The 22,168-nt window shown below is 40.6% G+C and overlaps 1 protein-coding gene across 2 annotated transcripts in view; it reads right to left on the reverse strand.

Moving 5' to 3' along the window:
- SYN2 (synapsin II) overlaps positions 1–22,168 on the reverse strand; it is a 144,826-nt gene that overhangs the window by 45,369 nt on the left and 77,289 nt on the right. For both annotated transcript variants that reach the window (XM_024740191.1, XM_024740190.1), the window contains exon 2: positions 211–268. In XM_024740191.1, coding sequence (XP_024595959.1) covers positions 211–268 — 58 coding nt within the window. The remainder of the gene's footprint in view (positions 1–210; positions 269–22,168) is intronic.

A 22,168-nucleotide genomic window follows, 5' to 3' on the forward strand; every position in this document is an offset into this window, starting at 1 on the left:
GAAGAGAAGTCAGCAAAGTTGAAAGATGCAGCCTTCAGAACCATGTCTCATAGAGAGAAAAGTCCTGGAAAGGGTTGGGGGAGGAGATGGAGAGCCTAGAAGCTAGTGACGGACACTGATCCCCACTGGGCAGAACTAAATGGTTCATTCTGGAATGCCAAGAGGGGCCAACAATGATGCAGAGGCAACTCTGGGCTCCAGGCTGGTTACCTGTTCCACTTTGATATCATAATCTCCAAGGACTTTTTTGCCCCGAAAGCACTTGGCCCTGGAAAAAAGGGAAAAAAACCCACACAAATTAGTTCTGTACAGGTGTCTGTGGTCAGAAATTCACTCTCACAAAGATGAGGACCATGGCAGACAGAATCCCAGAATGAGAGTCAAGAGACCTGGGTCAGTCTGCTATTGGATCACCATGAGACAGCCTCAGTCAAACCACGGCCTCCCCTCTATAAAATAAACCAAGAGGCCTTTCACTCTTAGGCATTGTCATTTTATGATAACATCCTTGGTCTTTCCAAAAGGAGGCTAGAAGTAACAATTTCCCTAATGTTACTCCTGGTAAAGACTAGGTCAATTTTATACATCCGTATAGTTTCCTTATATTCCCCCATCCTGCCTTTCACTCTGATTTTCTAGTTGGTTTCCACCCTTGGAATTTTAGTTTCTAAGGAAACTGTTACTATTTTACCTCTTCATACCCATACTTCCAAAAAGGATTTGAGATAATAATTTAAAAAGCAAATATATCCAACAAAACAAGGATTAAAGGACAATCAATGAATGAAGGAGAGTTAATTATACCAGAAAAAAAGCAGAGGGCAGGGGGAGAGGCTGAGGAAAGCTACTATAATTGAACACAAAACCTATCCTGTGTTTCTGGGCAGTCAAGAGAATGAGTCAAGCCTAGATAACACTGTACTTACTACCTTCCCGTTTTGTCACGGAGCTGGAGGAACCTCACATTACAGCTGCTGGTAAGAGGACTGTTTATGCTTATATTCATAGCCATTGCTACTTTGCTCTTCACCTCCCCTTCCTCTCATAAGAGTTTCTTATCTGCCTTTATAGGCTGGTTCTCCACCTGTAAAAAGGGCCCTTCCACATGCTACCTAGGTTGGGCTTGCTTTCCCAGTGCTTGAAATTTCAATTTAGTGTGTTTCACTGGAGGTTTTCTAAAAGTCCCTCTCCAAAACAAAGGGATAAACTAACATTTATTGGGCATCATGTTCTAGGAATTATGTGCTAATTTCTTTCAAGAACATTTCATTTAGTCCTCATAACAACTTATGAGATAGGGAGAAAGGCATTCATTTTCGAGATGAGGAAACCAAGACTCAGGGGATAAAAATGGCACATTCAAGGTCATATGGCAAGTTAGTGACAGAACCAATATTCACACCCAAGTCTGAGTCCAGAGTCGTCGGCGCTGCACAGCACTGTCTCCCTCTGCTTATTCATTCTTGCCATCCTCATTCCCACCATTACAAAAACTGACTTGTCATGTATGCTGCACTGCATGGGTCTTTTCCCATTTTCTCTCTTCTGTGCAAAAGGGACTTGATGTTGTGAGCACTAGTTCCACTACAAATACTCCCTACACCGGTTCCTGTGAACTACCCAGGACGAGGCCAGGCTATTTCCTTTCCGATCTGGTTCTGGAACAGTCTGTTCTAGGAAGTTGTCATTTGTCCTATCCAAGTCCCTGGCTACCCTCAAATTGCTCCTCAGAGGCATTCAGCCATCCTGGAGCTGGATCACTTAAGTCCATCCCCCTACCTCTGCCCCAATTCCTTACTAAGCTTCAGCAGCTTGCTTCCAGAACCCTGTTCAACGTTCACAGCTCAGCAAGCCCCTTGGGCAAGGGGCCTGTAGCACATCCCATCCCTTTTACGGTTCCATCTTATTTATGGGTTTAAATAACAGTCTATGCATGGCACTATCACTGCTCTGCAGATCTTGAGGACTCCGTAGGTCTTCGTCCACGACTATAAACAGAAGGAACTGGAGTAAATGATCTAAGAGGTTCCTTCCCTGTGTTGGTGAGGTGTGCCTACCCTGTTACCAGCAATGCTTTTCTGATGCTTCCTCCCATCTTCCTGTCTCAAAATAGCTCTCCTTCTGTGAGGTAAGTCTCAGAGGCATTAACAATAACCTCTCATTCTGTATGATGCCTTGCATTTTCAAAGCACATTCTTGCCTTATTTGTTCCTTACAACTCTGTGAAGCAGCCAGGACAGACAGTGCTGTCCATTTAACCAATGGGGAAAGAAACCCAGAGCAGCTAAATAATATGTTCAAATCACAGAGAAGTTCATAGGAGTTAAGCTTAGAACTAAGAGTTTACGTCTAGGTACTTAGGTGCTGCCAAGGTTTTTAATTCACTCATTTATTCTGTGGGTTGTGAACACTGATATTGAAGTATAAATATACATTCTGTCTGCATTTATCTGCCACTTTCCACACCTGCCCATTGACCAAGTTGGCTAATGATACTGTTTTCAGGCCTTGTGCCCACCCCCAACTCTCCAATTATCTTAATGCCTTTTCCTTAAGGGAATCTGTCCTCTTGGAAATCTTAGTTTGTGTTATCTGGCTCTGGGTGATGGACCTCTCTTGGCTGAGCTACAGTCTTATAGAAAAGGAGCCAAGATGGCAGGCGATGGAGCACAGAGTCTTCTTCTGGAGAATGAGCACATTCTCCCAGGTATTTTCATGAAAAATTTTGTAACTTACAAGGAAGTGACAGAATGACTTCCTGATCCTAAGAGAGCACTGTTAGGAAGCAGTGTGCTAGAATTCAGAGGGGTTCTGGATCACAGGGCTCTGGAATCACAATCTGCATGGGAATCCTAGCTGTACACTTTTTTGGTTGTGTGACCGCAAGCAAGTCGCTTAAAAAAAAAAAAAAGTATGTCACATGGTTAAACCAATAAATCTATCTATCTTCAAAAGAATAAGATGGATAAGATGAAAAATACATTTTTCCTTTCCCATTTCTCTTTCATCACACATACTCCCCATTATCAGTTGCAAGCATATACTTCCAGTGTGTGAAACTGTGTGCATATATCTGCATACATATATGTTTCAAACATATGGCATCATGCTACATAAACTCTTCTTTTTTGAACCTTAATTTTTTATTGCACTTAAAAATATACCAGTCCTTTGGGTAGTGTAGACATTTTAAAATATTAATTCTTCCCAATCCATGAACACGGGATATCTTTCCATTTACTACTTTATAATAACTTTGTATAGAATATAACCTATGAAAATATTGAATTACTATGTTGTATGCATGAAACTAATATTGTAAGTCAGCTCTACTTCAATTAAAAAAATACATCTTAGTGATGTGCTTTCAACACATACTGATAGACCTCGTTCTTTTTTTTTTTTTTTTTGTGGTACGCGGGCCTCTCACTATTGTGGCCTCTCCCGTTGCGGAGCACAGCCTCCGGACGCGCAGGCCCAGCGGCCATGGCTCACGGGCCCAGCTGCTCCGCGGCACGTGAGATCTTCCCGGACCGGGGTACGAACCCCTGTCCCCTGCATCGGCAGGCAGACTCTCAACCACTGCACCACCAGGGAAGCCCTAGACCTCTTTCTTTGTAATAGCTAGCTGCATGAAATTCCATTTGAAGGTCATACAGTAATTTAACCAATATTTACTGGTGATATGGAGGTTCCTTAAAAAACTAAAAATAGAACTACCATACGACCCAGCAATCCCACTACTGGGCATATACCCTGAGAAAACCATAATTCAAAAAAAGTCATGTATCACAATGTTCACTGCAGCTCTATTTACAATAGGCAGGACATGGAAGCAACCTAAGTGTCCATCAACAGATGAATGGATAAAGAAGATGTGGCACATACATACAATGGAATATTACTCAGCCATAAAAAGAAACGAAATTGAGTTATTTGTAGTGAGGTGGATGGACCCAGAGTCTGTCATACAGAGTGAAGTAAGTCAGAAAGAGAAAAACAAATACCATATGCTAACACATATATATGGAATCTAAAAAACAAACAAAAAAAGGTCATGAAGAACCTAGGGGCAAGACAGGAATAAGGACACAGACCTACTAGAGAATGGACTTGAGGATACGGGGAGGGGGAAGGGTAAGACGGGACAAAGTGAGAGAGTGGCAATGGACTATACACTACCAAACATAAAATAGATAGCTAGTGGGAAGCAGCTGCATAGCACAGGGAGATCAGCTCAGTGCTTTGTGACCATCTAGAGGGGTGGGATAGGGAGGGTGAGAGGGAGGGAGACACAAGAGGGAAGAGATATGGGGATATACGTATATGTGTAACTGATTCACTTTGTTATAAAACATAAGCTAACACACCACTGTAAAGCAGTTATACTCCAATAAAGATGTTAAAAACAAACAAACAAACCCCCCCCCCCCAAGTATAGGGACTTCCCCGGAGGTCCAGTGGTAAAGAATCCACCTTCCAATGCAGGGGACATGGGTTCGACTTCTGGCTGGGGAACTAAGATCCCACATGCCACGGGGCAACCGAGCCTGGGCACCTCAACTAGAGAGCCTGCGTGCCGCAAACTACAGAGCCCATGCCCCCTGGAGCCTGCACGCCATAACTAGAGAGAAGCCCGAGCACCACAACGAAGAGCCCGCAGGCTGCAACAAAAGATCCTGCACGCCTCAACAAAGATCGCACGTAGCGCAGCTAAGACCCAATACAGCCATAAATAAATAAATAATAAATAAATAAATCTTAAAAAAAAAAATTACTGGTGAGCGTTTAGATTTCCAGTGTTTGGATTGTTTTTGCTATTAGAAACAGAGCTACAATGGCTTACATTTAAGAATATATTCATAAGATAAATTATTTTTTCCAGCTTTATTATGTTATAATTGACAAACAAAATTATAATATTTTAAGTGTACAGCATGATGATTTCATACAGGTATACTTTGTGAAATGGGATAAGCACAGATTAATTACCACACCTATCACCTCACATTACTACCTTCTGTGTGTGTGTGTGTGTGTTGTGTGCGTGTGTGTGGCAAGAACACTTTAGATCTACTCTCTTATAAGCAAATTTCAAGTATACAAAACAGTGTCATCCACTAGAGTCACCACATTGTACATTAGAAGGATAATTTATTGCAGAATTGCTGGTGTAACGAATAGACAGAGTTTTTACTGATATCCGCACACTGCCCCCCACCCAAGAAAAAGATTATATCACTCTCCCCAGTGTTTGAAAGTTTGGGAAAGTTACTTCACCTCCCTTAGTTACCCCCCCACAGTCCCTTGCTTAAGCTGGGCACAGAGAAGGTGCTCAGTAAGGACTTTCCAACAGCCAGTCTTGTCAAATCAATCCAAATTCACCCCCTGGTGCTCAGTCTAAACAGAAACCAAGATGTACATCCTTGAAGCAGGGACTAAAAATATCTATGGTGCGTGTGTTGTCAATTTCCCCCTATTGTAACATTTTCTTAACAAGCCTACCAGCTGAGGATCTTTGTGAGTTTAATGGCTTGCCCAGGCAATGAACCACCTCCCCTTACTGCTAAAATGAGTAGAGGCTTCTAGGTTTAACTCTTCTTACTCAAGGCACAGAATACCCTCAGGAATTCCCAACCTCTTGCAAACTAGGGCTCATGAGGCTGAGGAGACATCATCAGAGACTTCTCTGCTAAGGCTGCCTCAAAACTTGGCCCAATCTTGCTAAGCCCAGCTTAAATACTCCCTCTTTATGCATGGGGAAATGGAGAAAGGTCTAGAATTAGGAGCCAGAGGAGCTGAGTTCAGGCCTAGTTCTACCACTTCTCAGCTGTGTGACTTTGGGCAAGTAACAGCCTCTCTGAGCCTCAGTTTCGTCATGTATAAAATAGGGCTAATAATGATTTTAATAATAATAGCAAACAGTCACTACGTACTAACCACTATCTTAAGTATTCTATGTATCTTACCTCATTTAATAATACCTGACTCACAGGTTGCTGTGAAGACTTAAAGAAGCCAGGTAAGAATAAATGACATGAAAGTATTTTGGAAACTCTGAAATATTATGCAAATATAAAGTACTATTAGCAAAATGCAACAAACATTCACGTACCAGGTATTATTGCTGTTTTACTATGACCAGAGCCAACATGCCTTCTTCCTCTTCTGAACTTGCATTCCATTTATTGTCTACTCCTGATATCTGGCTTATAGCATCATCACCTGATACCACCTTTCAAACTCAGTTGTCTAATAATCTGTGATACCCCTCCCCCACACCAGCCTCAGATCACTGGATTATGCAACAATACTTTGGAGCAAGGACTACCCAAATGAGCCCTGGATTCTCCATCGTTTTGTATTTTAAATATCGATTATGTCCTGTTGTCATATTACATGCTCTGAGCTAAGGCTTGCACAAATATAATCAACATATCTATAAATTTCCAACTACTTCCCTAAACTGTGTATTCACAATCAGGGCTTGCTTATTGACTGGAGATGTTAGGAGTGATGGTGCTGGCTGGACAGATGCAGAAAACCAGAAGAGGCTACCCTCAGGACTGAGTGGACTGAGTGTGTCTCTGCAGCCCCAGCCGTCTTCTCCTTTCTTCTTGCACGCGCACGTCCCAGGGTGTCATGTTCTTTCTTCTCTCTTCTTCCCCACATGAAAATATGTTCTCAATCTCCATCCACACCGGAACTAAAGGACCTAAAAACAGCCTAGAGTGTAAATCCTCCCTGGGTGCCTGAGGCTCGCACAGGGATCAAATCCTCAGGCTAGAAGATGAAAGCACTAACAATGCACCTAGTAAATGCCTAGCACTGGTTAGACATAAATGTCCAGGCAAGGTGCTTAGTTTCTGGGTCTTATTGTCTATAACTCAGGCCCTATTCTTTTGGTCAAGCATCTCAAGGCATGAAGAAATTAGAAAATAAACTAGAAATAGTAGAGGAATCTATTCCCCACCCTACACTCAAAGGGTAAATCAGGCCTGCCGGTCTTGGAGAGAGTTTGTGGGCGCCTGCCGCCACCCCCTGGCAGGATGTGTACTGCAGACACGCCGTAGTCCTAGCTCACTCACCCACTGAGTTGACTCCACTGGCTCAGTGATAGCCCTCCAGGTGCTTATTTGCTGCTCTGACAAACCATGCCTGAAAATTCACTATTTCTCCTAAAAAGTGTGTGTCCACATACCCCAAGCTAGATAGTTGGCTTTTTGCCATCTGTAGAAAGAAAGGATGTGATTTATCAATAAATTCAGCAACAATTTACTGAACACCCAGTGGTGGGTGCTGGAAATGTAAAAATGCATTAGTAGGTGCCAAGTAGAGAAAGCCTAGTCTAGAAAGGGAGACCAATATGCATGTCGGTAATTGCTAAGGACCCTTTCAACTCTTAAGATTTATAGCTAATATTCACATTCCCACCTTTCAATCTTTTCCTCAAAAAAAAGAATTTAATGCACACGACTAAAACAACAGCAACAAAAGTTTCATCTAGCTCAGAAAGATGTACAGTGAAAAGTAAGTTTCCTCTACCTTCATGAAGCTTGCAGGTTAGTGGTGGGCAGAAGCATAACTAAAAGATCGTAATACAGGGTATAAACTGTACCAGGGGTGTGGACAAGGCACTGTGGGGACCCAAAGGAGGGAGTTCTCTGCCTGGAGGAGCCTGGGAAGGCTCCAAGGACGCAGCTGAGTCTTAAAGAATGAGGAGGAATTTGCCACACAAGAAGCAGAGAGCAGAATTGAAAGGCACAGAGGCTGCCTGAGCACAGAGCGCTGCAGCGGCCCAGCTGACTGGGGGAAGGGCATGCAGGCTGAGGCTCCTGAGAAAGGGAAGGGATGGCCTGTCAAAGAACTTCAAATGTCAGGCTGAGTAGTTGGGATGTAATAGCCAGCTTCCAAAAGAATTTTTTTTAACTTTTTATTATGAAAAATTCCATCCTCAGTAATCAACATTTTGCCAGTCTTTTTCATTAATCACCCTCACTGTTGTTGTTAGGACTGTTGTTTGATTGTTTTAAAGCAAATCCCAGATATCATGTTATTTCTCGTGTAGAATTTTAAGTAATATCTCTAACTGGTAATGCCTTAAAATTTTTGTTTACTGTGGCAAAATATATATAACAAAAGTTGCCATTTTAACCATTTTCAAGTGTACAATTCAGTGGCATTTAGTGCATTCACAATGTTGTGCAACCAACATCACTACTTCCAAAACTTTTTCATCCTCCAGAACAGAAACTCTGTGGCCATTAGGCAGTAACTGCCCATCCCCCCCAAATCCACCCCCCAGTCCCTGATAACCTCTGACTTACTTTCTCTTTATCCCAGGGAAATGACTTTTTAATAACTATTATTATTTAATAATTAATAATAATTTAAAACATCTTTACTGAGTCTATATTCAAGTTTTCCCAACTGTCTCCCAAAACACTGTCAAAGATTTTAAGCAGAGAGGTGACATGATCAGATGTGCCTAAGATCTGATAGGCCACACTGTCTGGGACACAGAAGAGATGGCAGGGAGCCAACCAGGGCTTGAGATCATTTGGGAAGCTGTGCAGTAATTAGACTTCAGGACTTGCTGTTTTCCTGATACATGGCAAACCAATAGCTACGGTACAACACTCATCAGGCAACTCAATTGATCATTTGACTGATCAGGGCTAGGAATTTAGAAGCTAGCTGGGAAACGACAGTGATAGAAAGTGGTATAGGACAGACACCTCATATAGATGTTCTGGAACAAAGCCATAAATGAGACATAAAATAGGCGGGCTTACATTGGTAAAGGGGTTCTTAACTCAAATTTGGATTTGCAATCTAATTCATAACCCATAAAACTTGCTTTCAGTACATGGAGAAATGCCTGTTATAGATAACTGGTTTAGGAATAAGATACAAAGAATAGGAAGAAGTGAACAGTTTTCTGGATAAAGGCAACGTTCTGTGGCTGGTCCTTGATATTATTAATTCAGTGATTAAATAGTTAAATCAAATTCTCTGCTACTTCTTAGATAGGAAGCAAGCTGCATGGCGTCTTAGTTAACATTCATATAAATGATCTGGAAAAGAGTGCATGGGGAAATTGCCAAATTTGCAGATGGCATTCAGCACTTCCAGGGATTAAAATGCCAAGAAGATGTGGACGTGGGCAGAAAAGTGGCAGAGGAGTTTTAATGTGACTAAGTGTAAGAAAACATTCTATTCAATGGAAAATGATTTTATCAGGGGATCATGAGTGTTCCACTACAATCCAAAAAAGAACCTGAAATAAAAGAAAATTATTTCCTTAAGACATTAGTCCTGTGAGATGTAACAGAAAAACACAAAAAGACTGAGAGTGAAAGGTGAAAAATAATGTTGATTATCATCAGAGAGTTTATTGGAAACTCAACATAAAGGGTTTCTTACACTCTGAACTCATCTTGTACAAGTCATAGTACTTTCATATTTGTGATACAGCATATCACGTCCACTTGTCTAAACACAAATGACATGATGAAAGTAGAAATGGCCCAGAGGAAAACAGAACAAAATAAAAAGGCTCTGATTTTAGGAGAGGCTGATATAATGAGTCTTCTTCAGTCTGTAAAGGTAAAGACCCAAAGGGCACAAAAAGGTGTAAAGGAGGGAAAGAGAACTTGAGAGACTACATACTACACACATTATTCATCCCAGATATCCAAATTAATCTCACGATATTTCATGCCTTACAGGAACGTCATTTCAATGCTACTGGTTTTATAGGAAAAGGAAGCTCGGATAAAATAAGTGACTTGCTTAAAAGTAGCAGTGAGTAGGTGGCAGAGCTAGTAAAATTAAATTTCAGCACTTCTGATGATCAAGTTTAGAAATCGTATATTTTAGATGGGAACTGGGCTCTACTCATTTTTGTAGCCTCAATGCCTGTCTTACTCTTCAACACACAGCAGATGCTCAGAAAATGTTTATGGAGTTATTAAAATGAATACAGCTAGACATTTGGAAGTTAATATCAGAGAGAGTAACCATGCTCAATCTGATAGAGTCCTGGGCTTGTAGATCTCTGAGGACACCTACTTAGTCCTTCCCTGGAGTTCATAGAATTCCCTAAAGTGACCTGCAGGAGGGCTTCAACAGACTTAGATGGCAGATGAGACCCCTTAAGAAAAACAGCAATCTCAAAGTTCTGAAAATGACTAATTTCTGAGTAAACACACCAGCTGTGACTTCAGTTGGTAACAGCAAATCACTTTTTCTGAGCAGATTTTCTGAAGATCTCTATTTTGGGGAATAATTAAATGATGCAGTATCACAAGATAACAAGATTATCAAACACAGAAGAAAGAAAAAAGAATCCAGGAGAACACATGATGGGAAGATTAGCTGCATTTGTCTGTAATTACAGTGGAGCTACAGAACAGAATGCTTTGGAGTCATGGGACAGATTCACTTTCCATGACTGGCTTATAAAATTAAATCAGGCTGATTTGATATTCAAGTAGGTCAGTATTAAAGTTTGCTTTGGAGAAATATCAAGCAAGTATAATTTTTGAAAGATATGGATTTCTTTTATACCAGAAAAACAGGGATCCTAGCACTGACAAATGTCCAGGTTCAATTCCAGTGTCAGGTCACAAATCATACCCACAATCACCACTACCATCAAAGCCATCCATCTCTAGATACAGAGAAATGTCCTCTATGATCTGACCCCATCCTTCTATTCTAATCTCCCACTGTTTCCCTCCTGCAAGACTGCTGCAGAGTCTGTGTGAATTAGAAAAAGGCATTCTTTCCTGCAGGTGGACACTCCTACACCAGGGTTCTTGGCTTGGCAAGCAGAGTGTGGGTCTGCGTTTCACCCTGACTTGTCTCCTCAGTCAAATGCCCTTGTGTGGTGAACAACCTGCAGGAGCATATGCAGGCGCCCTGTCCTGCTACCATTCAGACACTGAATGGTACTACTAGGTCAAACTGCCATTCAGACACTCTTTCCCAACTATCTCTTGTCAAACTACTGCTTCTGTGCATTGGCCCATTTAGAAATCACCCTTTTCTATGGAAACAACCTAAATGTCCATTGACAAATGGAGAAAGAATATGTGATATGTACATATGATGGAATATTGTTCAGCCGTAAAAAAAAGGGAAATACTGCCATTTGTAGCAACACGGATCAACCTGGAGGACATTATGCTAAGTGAAATAAGTCAGACACAGAATGGTAAATGCTGCATGACCTCATACGTGGAATCTAAAATAGTCAAACTCAGAAGCAGAGAACAGAATGGTAGTTGTCAGGGGCTGGAGGAGGGGGAAATGAAGAGATGTTGATCAAAGAATCCAAAGTTTCAGTTATGCAAGATGAATGAGTTTTGGAGATCTGATGTATACGGCATGATAGCTAACAATACTGTATGGTAAACTTGAAATTTGCTGAGTTCTCACAGAAGAAGGAGAAGGAGAAGAAGAAGGAAAAGAAGAAGAAGGAGGAGAAAAAGGTAATCTCAAAGGCATTGTTTTTCTTACTAAATTTGCTTGTGTGGTAAATCACACTGATTGATATTCAAATGTTACATGAAACTTGAGTTCCTAGGATGAACTCCACTGGGCCATGATGCATGATCCTTTTTATATATCATGGGATCCAATTTGCTAAAATGCTGTTAAGAACTGTTGCAACTATGTTTATTGGGGATTTTGGTTTGTGGTTTTCTATTCTTATGGGGTCTTTGGTTTGGTGTCAAAAGTAATAATTTTGGCTTCACGGAAGGAGATGGGAAGTAAGAAATTTTGTGGAACTTGTATCATCTCTACTATAAATGTTTGAGAGAGTTCATCTGTGAAGCGATCATAGATTTTCTACTTCGGGTCCAGGAATTAATCTTACTTTATCATAGAGTGTGCTTTTTAATACTTAATTGGATTCTATTAGTTAATATGTGACAAAGAATGAATGCATCTAGATTTTTAAGTGCACTGGGACAGATATTGTTTTCTTATTGCTCTTATCCAAATTATTGTCAAGGTTATTTTAGCCTCAAGAAAATTGGATGGAGAGTCTTCCATTTTCTTTTCTGGTACAAATTTTATGAATTATTTTAGCATGTATCCTCAAGCTTATTAAAGTAACATTTAAAAAAGAAATCATCTCTCTCCTCATTTTTAAAGGTCCCAAACAAGTTCTGCCTCCCTTTTGAAATCTTCCCTGTTCTCCCCTCTGTGGTGGTTTCTCCTTCCTCTGAAAGCTTAGTCTGAAACCTATTCACTTGTCATTTTAAATAGACTCAGCTTAGTATCATCTGCTGATTTTCAAGCCTCTTCCTCCCTACCGTATCACCCTCTGAGGGTGCACACTGTCTTATACTTCCTTCCGAGTCCCCCACTACTCACCGCCACGCTCACCACTGCCTTATACAGAGCACACCTGGGTTAGTTCATTTTATGTGTCAACCTGAAAGGGCCACAGGTGTTCAGATATTTGCCTAAACATTATTCTGGGTGTGTCTGTGAAGGTGTTTCTGGATGAGATTAACATTTGAATCAAGACTGAGTAAAGCAGATTGCCCTCCCCAATGTGAGCAGGCCTCATCCAATCCACCGAAGGCCTGACTACCACAAAAAGGTGGAGTAAGGGAGAATTTACTCTGCCTGACTGTCTTTGAACTAAGACATCAGTCTTCTGCCTTTAGTCTCAGACTGAAAGATATAGCATTCCTGGTCCTCAGGCCTTCAGAATTGGCCTGGAACTCTACTTTCGGTTCTCTTGGGTCTCCAGTTTGCCAACCTTAGGACTTCTCAGCCTCTATAAATGCGTGAGCCAATTCCTCATGATAAATCTCTCTCTCTCTCTTTCTATATATAACTATAATCTTATCTCTCTCGCTTGCTCTCCCTCTATATATCTATATAAATAGATATATAAAAATATATATAATCTATTATCTATATGTTATCTATATTATCTATGTGTTATCTATATATAGATAATAGATGGATGGATATAGATATAGAGCTCCTCGACTGCTATAACAAAATACCACAGACTGGATGCTTAAACAGCAGACATTTATTTCTCACAGTTCTAGAGGCTGACCAGTCCAGATCAAGGTGCTGGCCTGGTAAGACTCTTCCTGGCTTGCGGACTGCCACCTTCTTGCTGTGTTCTCACATGGTCGAGAGAGAGAAAGAGCTCTGGTCTCTCTTCCTCTTATAAGGACACTAATTCCATCACTGCTACACTACCCTCATGACCTCAGCTAAATCTAATTACCTCCCAAAGGCCCCACCTCCAAATACCATCACACTGGGAGTTAGAGTTTCAACATATGAATTGGTAGGGGAGGCGGGGGGTGGAGACACACAAACATTCACCCCATAACAGCACCATTAATAAAGACCTATTGCTTGATTCCTGGCAGAGAACACCCACTCAACCTGGGACTTGAGGGAAGGAGGAACCACGATACATAAAAGAATATCACAAGAATACACAATAGTATATGTTCCTCAAATGCCAAAAACAAATAGCCATTTACCTCCTTTCAGGTGGGATATACTCTCCCTGAATCAAAAGTAAGAAAGAGAACCTTCCCACCACGTCACATAGAAACAAGTCAGTTATTCAAGCCAACTCAGAAACTTTGCATTTTAATCAATTGCTGAGTGGCATGGCACAGTGGAAAGAGCATGGATTTTAGGGTCAGACTAACCTGGGTTTAAATCTCAGGTGACCAAACTTACTACCTAAACTTGGGCTCTTTACCTCTCTGTATTTTCACCTGTAAGATAAGAATAATACCCATTTCTAAGTTTGTTAGATTCAAATGACGCTGCCTTTACCATACTCCTCAAACATGCTGAACTCACCACCTCTGCTGGGCTTTTGCACTTGCTGCCAGATACCTCCTTCCCCGGGATCTTTGCATGTCCCGCTGCTTCTCACTAATTGAGTCTCAGCTCAAACATTACTTCCTCAGTGATGTTTTTTTCTGACTACCTGAGCTAGGTAATCCCCACCCCTCCCAATCATTCTCTTTATATAATCTTCATAGATATTATCTTTATTTCAAAATTACCTTGACTATTTATTATTCATTTCCCCAACCAAAATGTAAGTTCTCTGAGAGGAGAGACCTTGCTGTTGTGATAACTGCTGTGTCAATCCCGTGTCCAGCTCTATTATAATGCCTGGTACATATTAGGTGCCCAATAATATTTGTTGAAAGAATTAATGAGTATATAAATGTGTATCTGGTATATAAATGTGTATCTAGCACAGCACCCATTCACACATTTAGATTCTTTTCTTCCCCCTTTTTATGTAAAAATCACTGGGTTAAACAATGTGCCTGTGTGAGTCCTTTGAAATGGAGAGCACTTCAACAAAATGAATTCACTGAATGCTCATCAGGCATTTATAAATGTAGACAGAAGTATGGTCATTTACTTCCATGTGCAATGAGACTATCCTCCGCCTTAATGTTCTATTTTAGGTACAAATTAACATACCAGTTATTGAAGTGTTTATGGATTTTACTCTCATATGAGACATTAATAACGTAATATTCTCTCAGCCTTCTGAGAGGGAAGATTTTGCTTAGAGGTCTTTTATTTATAAGGAAACAGAGGCCCAGAGAGAGGAGACACTTGATAGTTCAAGGTCAACCACCTAGTCAGAGGCAGGTGCATTCTACCATGCTGCCTCCTTAGAGTAAGAACTGCAAGTCTTCCAAAAATCGAAGAACAGTGGAATTCAAAGACAGAGATCCCTAAATGATATTATAGGATGTGGAAATTGAGGATTTGATTTCCATTTGGAGTGCTTGTGAGATCAAGTATGATAAAGAAGATAAACAGCTAAGCATTACAGAAGCATAAGAAATTTTTTATTTTTATCCCTTTGCTGATGCATTGATTCTGTTTGTGATACTGCATCACCAGGGCACGGTTCATACAGCAAATTGCTGGAAGGAAATAAGAAAAGAGCTCTCCCCTCATTCTGCTCTCATTAGCAAAGGAGACTTGACCGTCTTTTCCCAGTCCAAGTGCAAACTGCCATGACTCATATTATCAGCCTACTCACCACCATGGCTGGGCAGAAACATCCTTGTACCTCAAGGCAACAACACTCTGGATTTCCAAATCCAAACCCAGGTGGCACATTCCATTCTACAATTTTCCAACTGGCACCAATTCAGGGGGAGATATTATTCACCAGAATAGGCACTAACAACTGGATTCTGGCAGGTTGGGAGACGAACACATGCCACAGGCTCCCAGATGCACCCAAGTTTAGCAACATGGTACCAAATGTGTTCTGAATGGAGAAATGGATCTTAGATGCTATACTTTCATTTTTATAGGTGAAAAAACGGAGGCTTAAGGGGAAAAATGGCCCAAGGTCATGAGGTGGTAACCCTCATTTCTTCTCAACAGTGCTCTTTTCGTTACACCAAGTTGAGCTCACAGTGGATCTGGATTGAAGCTCATGCCTTAGAATCGAAGCACAAACATATATGGTACTGCTCTGGCTCTATTCTCCTCAGTGAATTTGTCTATCTTCTCGACCACCTCTAATGAGCCATTGAGGATACATGGTCCTCACATTCAACAAGCCCGAAGAATAATTTTAAAAACCAACCCAAACTGATTTGCCTGAAAACCTGGTTAATTTTATCCTTAGTGTCTCCATACATTCCTTTGAAATAGAGTTTACTATCCAGTGTTTTTATAATGAAATATATTCTATCAACCTTTAAAAATATTCTCATCATTTATTCATTCAACAAAGATTCATTAGAGTAGGTACCTACTCTTTTTCCAGCAGTATGCAAAGCACTGGGTGGAGGGTAGGAGAAGGAAAGACTATAGACCTCAACCAGCTCTGCCACAAAGAATAAAAATAGTGTTAACAGAAGTACAGGAGATTACTTATCCCAGAGTTCAGGTATCAAAATTATATCAACTACAGTAAAATTGATAATAGCTAATATTTGTTAAGTACTTAGTAAGCACTAGTTACTGTGCTGACTTTAAACACCTTATTCAATTAATCCTCACATCAGTCATACAAGACAGCATTATCTCCTAATCTTACAGATAAGATAACTAAGGCACAGAGAGACTAATTAACTTGTTCAAGGTCATACAACTACCCAGTGGTGGATTCAGGATTTGAGACCATGCAAACTGACTCCAGAGCAGATCTTATTCATCACCTCACACTACTTCTGAAATTATTCAAAAAATTTTAAAAGGGGATTCATATTTTAATACTCACACAGGACAGTAAAGACAACCAATACCTTTAGATACGCTTTGGTGGCTTTCTCACTAATAATCAACCACTATAAATATTAATCCTCTTCTTTTTTCCCATAGTGGCTTTCAGAAGAAAAATCTTTTCTTCATCAGGCTCCTAAATAACTCTTCAACTTTTGAAATTAAAGTTTTCAGTTTCTTTTTAGTTAAGACATACAGACTTCTTAAATTTCTTTATTTCTTTTATCACACCTTACATGATAAAACATCTTTACAATTCAATGGGGATTTGTTGCTTGATGGACATAGAGATCCAGTTTTGCAAGATGAAAACAGTTCTGGAGATTGGCTGCACAACAGTGTGAACGTACTTAACACCACTGAACATTAAAAATGGTTAATATGGTAAATTTTACGGTATGTGTGTTTTACCACAATTAAAAATAAAGTTCTTGTGCTCTTTTAGAGTTAGAATATGTAAACTTCAAAGATATCGTTAACTTAGAACAGATAAGGTTCAGACATTCTACATATATGATTTTCTGTTTGTGTTACAGTACAGAGAAAGGAGTGATAAATTTTGATTACAGGGTAAATAATAGAAATTTTGTGTAGCTTAGGAATTCATCTGAATTGCATTTTCTTCATATGCAATTGATAAAATTTAACCACATGGTTTCTTTCTTTTTTAAATTGAAGTATAGTTGATTTACAATGTTATATTAGTTTCAGGTGTACAACATAGTGATTCAATATTTTTATAGGTTATACTCTTATTTAAAGTTATAAGATATTGGTTATATTCCCTGTGCTGTACATTACACCTTTGTATCTTATTTATTTTACACATAGTAATTTGTACCTTTTAATCCCCTTCCCCTACCTTGCCCCTCCCTTAACCACATGGTCTCTAAAGGCATTTTTACAGTCTGGGAGTTAAACAGTTAGTAGGATTTCAATATGTGATGTGGAAAGGACACTTCAAAAAGAAAAGTGGCTTAAACAGAAGTATTGCAGCATGAAAGTATAATTCACAAAGCCCTAAGTGGTGATGCAGTTATGGTATAACATAGGATATGCATATGGCAGAGCGGGAGTGAGGATAAGGTTGAAAGGTAGGATGGAGCCAGTTCCTTGCTTCCTGCTTTGCCAATAACCAGGAGAGGGGCCTCTGAAGACCTGTGAAGCTAATAATTTGGAATCTTGGGAATGATGAAACAGAAACCTTAACAAGTACTCTCTCGAAGACAGATTTCTACTTGAATGTTGTTTATTTCCCGGGTTCTTGATTTTGTACTTTGGGGACTATTTTCTAAGATAAAGCTGAACTCCTGAGGCCCAAAGTAGCTTCTCCCTTTGTGTCAACAATTCTGATATGTGGCGATCTTCATTTGAATGGCTTAGAGACTTAATAGGCTGTCTCTCTAACATTCACGTGTAGGAAACTTCAAACTAGGTCATCAAATCCCAACTTCCATCCCAATGCAAGAATCTACACTGTGATGTTCATAACAAGGGGTCACTGGAAAAATTACTATTTTTCAGGTTTTTCTGTTTTTTGTTTTTTTCATTTTCAGACAGCTGATGGGACAAAATTTGTTTGAGGGCTTTATTACACATTTTATTTCTATCCTTGGTGTGGTTACCATTAACTTTTTTTAAACATGCACACTTTACTTATCAAGTATAAATTTAATCAGTAGCTCTACTGTCCTCCCAAGTTTTAGTATGTTTTAAGAGTGATCACTCCTCTTTTCTCTTTACTCCCTTGCCATGTCACATATTACAGCCCAGTGTCTTAATTTCACCTTGTTTTTATACTCCCTAAATTAATCATTATTTTTGTTGTTATTCTGTACAGTCAAGTTTTTTCTGTTTTTGTTTGTTTTAGATTTACTCACATGTTTACCAATTTCTCTAGTCTCTATTGCTTTTTTCATGTCACTACTTCCTTTTGGATTCAATTTCCTGCTTCTTGAAGAATATGTTTTTAGCAGTCCTTTCAGAAATGATCTCTGAGATGTAAATTTGACGCCTCTATCTGTCTAAAATTGTCTCTATTTGACCCTCACTTTATTTTTTTTTTTTTGCGGTACGCGGGCCTCTCACCGCTGTGGCCTCTCCCGCCGCAGAGCACAGGCTCCGGACGCGCAGGCCCAGCGGCCATGGCTCACGGGCCCAGCCGCTCCGCGGCATGCGGGATCCTCCCGGACCGGGGCACGAACCCGCGTCCCCTGCATCGGCAGGCGGACTCTCAACCACTGCGCCACCAGGGAAGCCCTCACTTTATTTTTATTTTTATTTTTTTGCGGTACGCAGGCCTCTCACTGTTGTGGCCTCTCCCGTGGCGGCTCACAGGCTCCAGACACGCAGGCTCACGGGCCCAGCCGCTCCGCGGCATGTGGGATCCTCCCGGACCGGGGCACGAACCCGTGTCCACTGCATCGGCAGGTGGACTCTCAACCACTGGGCCACCAGGGAAGCCCTGACCCTCACTTTTGAATAAAGGTTTACCTAGGTGGAAAATTCTAGATTGGGTGTGACTTCTTTTTTTCTCTCAGCTTTTGAGGGCATTATTCTTTTGTTTATTTTGCCACTGTTCTTGGTTTAATTGTGATTTCTTGTAGGGTATCTCTTTTATCTTTGGATGCTCTTAAGACCTACTTTTTTTTTTAATTGTGTAATTTTAATTTACTTATTTATTCATCTAATTTCTTTATTGGAGTATAATTGCTTTACAATGTTGTGTTAGTTTCTGCTGACCCTCTCTTGAGCCTCCCTCCCACCCCTCTAGGTTGTCACAAAGCACTGAGCTGATCTCCCTGTGCTATGCAGCAGCTTCCCACTAGCCATCCATTTTACATTTGGTAGTGCATATATGTTAAGACCTACTTTGAATCTTTGCTGCTATGCAGTTTCACTACAGTATGTCTAGAAGTGGCCTTCTTTTAATTTATCCTTTGGAACTCAGTGTGCTTCCTAATTGAGGTCTTTCATCAATTTTGAAAAAATTTCAACCATTACCTCTGAGTATTGTCTTTTTTCCATTCTTTCTATTCTCCCCTTCTAGAACTATTATTAAACATGTATTGAGGATAGTATTCTCGTTCTATCCTCCATGTCTCTTAATTTTGCTTTCATAGTTTTCTTTTCTTTGTCTCCTTGAGAGGCATCATGGATCATTTCTGCCTTATCTTCCAGTTTACCTGTTTTTCTCTTCAGCAGTGTCTGATCTCCTGTTTAAACAGCCCATTATGTTTTTTAATTTTGATGACTATGTTTTTTATTTCTGAAAACTCTATTTGTCATATCTACCATAGACAAAACATATCTATATTTTTATCTCTTTATTTGTTCTTAATCATTTAAATATATTAATTTTACAGATTTAAAAAATCACCTCATAGTTTTAGATCTTTTATCATCTTAAGAGGGTTTTGCGGTTTCTTCTGCGAGGCACCTCGGGTGGGTATCACTGGCTGGGTATACTTTTTATGTTAATTAATCAGCTTGCAGGACCTCAGACCACACAGGGAGTAGAAATCTAAACACCAGAACCCACCTGAAGATAGACCTATCATTCTGAATTCTGAGAGAGAGACTTTCTTCTTTCCAGAGACTAGGCTGAGAAAGACAACTTTCTTGTGTCCATGTATTAATGAAAAGATTTTTTTTTCTGACTACCATGTTACTGAAAGTCCCATCTCACTTGTGGGTTTCAGCTTTAATGCCTGTCTTGTGAAGACTCAAGTCTTCATTTTCTCTTCCTGTGTGGGTATTTAAATCCAAGTCCCAAGATTACCAAGACAGATATCTGAAGAGGCCTGATACAACATCATCTTACAGACTTATTACTCAAGTCTGTCTTTATTTTCAGCCTCTGGAGAGTCCCTTACTTTCTTGCAAGTTCAGTTATGCATTAGAACGTTGTTACTTTTTATTCAGAGCTGTTAGGAGTTTAGTGGTGGAAGATTTTTAGGCTATTGAGTCCAAATTACTGCTAGAAAAAGAAGTAAGATTGTTCTCTTTTTCTGAGCTTCAGATAAGAAGCTCAAAAGCATACAGCAAACATTTACTGGTCACTTATTGTGATGATTAAAGTTTTACGTGTCAACTTGGCTAGGCTATGGTGCCCTGCTGTTTGGTTAAACACTACTTTAGGAGTCAGGTACAAACAGATAAAATATAGCATGTAAGTACCCAGATACAGATAGGTGTATTCTATTATGTGACTAGCCTAACTTAGCTTGGAGGCGTCAGGGAAGTCATCTTGGAAGAAGTGATGCCTGAGCCCATCCTAAATTGAAATCGGACTTAGCTAGGCAAAGTGAAATAAAAATTAAAGCAGGGAGTCTGGGCACCCGGACAGCATTAGCAAAGGTAAGGAAGTGAGAAATAACATGGTGCAAAGTTGCGGTATATAAAATATGAGGCAGGGAATGATGGGAGATGGGGCTAGAAAGTTGTAACACTACAACAGAGAGAGAGAATAAGCGTGGAAGTTTTTGAAAAAGGCATTTTGAAGTGGTGTTTAAGCTTAATCTGGAGAAATGAGTAATATTTTAATAGGTGAAGATGATGAGGAAGGGTAGAAAAGATAGTACTCTGGGAGAAAACATAGGATGCGTGAAGGGGACTCTGGGAAATAAGAATACAGAGGTAGATTATGGCCAGACTACAGAAAGCTCTGAATGACTGATGACTCCCAGAGAAGACGCTTAGATGTATTCCCTCAGGTAGTGGCTAGAAGCCTGTGAAAAACAGAAGCTAATTAGGAAATTGCAGTTATAAACACCCACCACCTCCAAGGGCTTGGAAGACCCTGAAAGACACACCTGGCCATGGCATTCAGCTGCCTCTGAAAGACACAGCCAGACTAGCCAAGGGACAGGAAACATCTGTGCCACCCTGACCTGTCTGAATCTCTCTCCCCTAACTTAGGCACTATAAAAACTGGGAACAGAACAAAGGCTAAGGCAAGCCCCAGCCTCGGTTCTAGAGAAAAACAATAACAAGAGGAGGGCCAACCTCATTTACTAGCAGAGAAGAAGAGGTGGACCCTGTCAGGTCTCATCAAGGAGAATATAATAAAAGACTCATTGTTACTGTTTTCTCCCCTGGTGAAATGAGTCTCTAAACAGTAAACTGTGGCTGAACGAGCACTGACCTGGCGAGGAAACCTGGGTTCTAGTCCAGATCCTGTCACTAGCTTGCTGTATGGATTAGGCAAGTTGTTTTACTTCTCTGGGTCTCTGTTTCTCCATTTGTATTGTGAGGGAGTTGAACTAGACTAGTGGAGTTCTGTGGACCCCAGACTATCTCTGGGAACCCTAACCCCATTTCAACTAAAGCAGCTGCATTTTAACCAGTTTTATATATAATGAGTTCTGCCTAAAGCTTTGTTTGAAAAAGAAAATTCAACTACTTAAAAAGTATGAGACCCTTGGATTTGAATCTTTAAGACCCTTTCTAACTTCAGTGGTCTATGAATTTGTGGTTTCATGATAAGCTGTTGTTAGGGAGCTCCCACCTTAACATCAACTGGGGCTGAGGTTGCATAAGAAACTCATGGTGAAGGGAAGGTCCAGACAGAGGGCACAAAGGCAGGTAAGAAGGTGAGAAGGAGAGGAAATGAACTGGGGAGCAACATCAGGAATCAAGAAGTAGGCAGGGGCTTCCCTGGTGGCGCAGTGGTTGGGAATCCACCTGCCAATGCAGGGGACACGGGTTCGAGCCCAGGACCGGGAAGATCCCACGTGCCGCAGAGCAATTAAGCCCGTGTGCCACAACTACTGAGCCTGCGCCCTGGAGCTCGCGAGCCACGGCTGCTGGGCCCGCATGCCACAGCTGCTGAGGCCTGCGCGCCTGGAGCCCGTGCTCTGTAACAAAGAGAAGCCACCGCAGTGAG

The sequence above is a fragment of the Neophocaena asiaeorientalis genome, unplaced genomic scaffold, assembly GCF_003031525.2.
Source record: "Neophocaena asiaeorientalis asiaeorientalis breed wild unplaced genomic scaffold, Neophocaena_asiaeorientalis_V1.1 scaffold75, whole genome shotgun sequence".
NCBI classification, from domain to species: domain Eukaryota; kingdom Metazoa; phylum Chordata; class Mammalia; order Artiodactyla; family Phocoenidae; genus Neophocaena; species Neophocaena asiaeorientalis.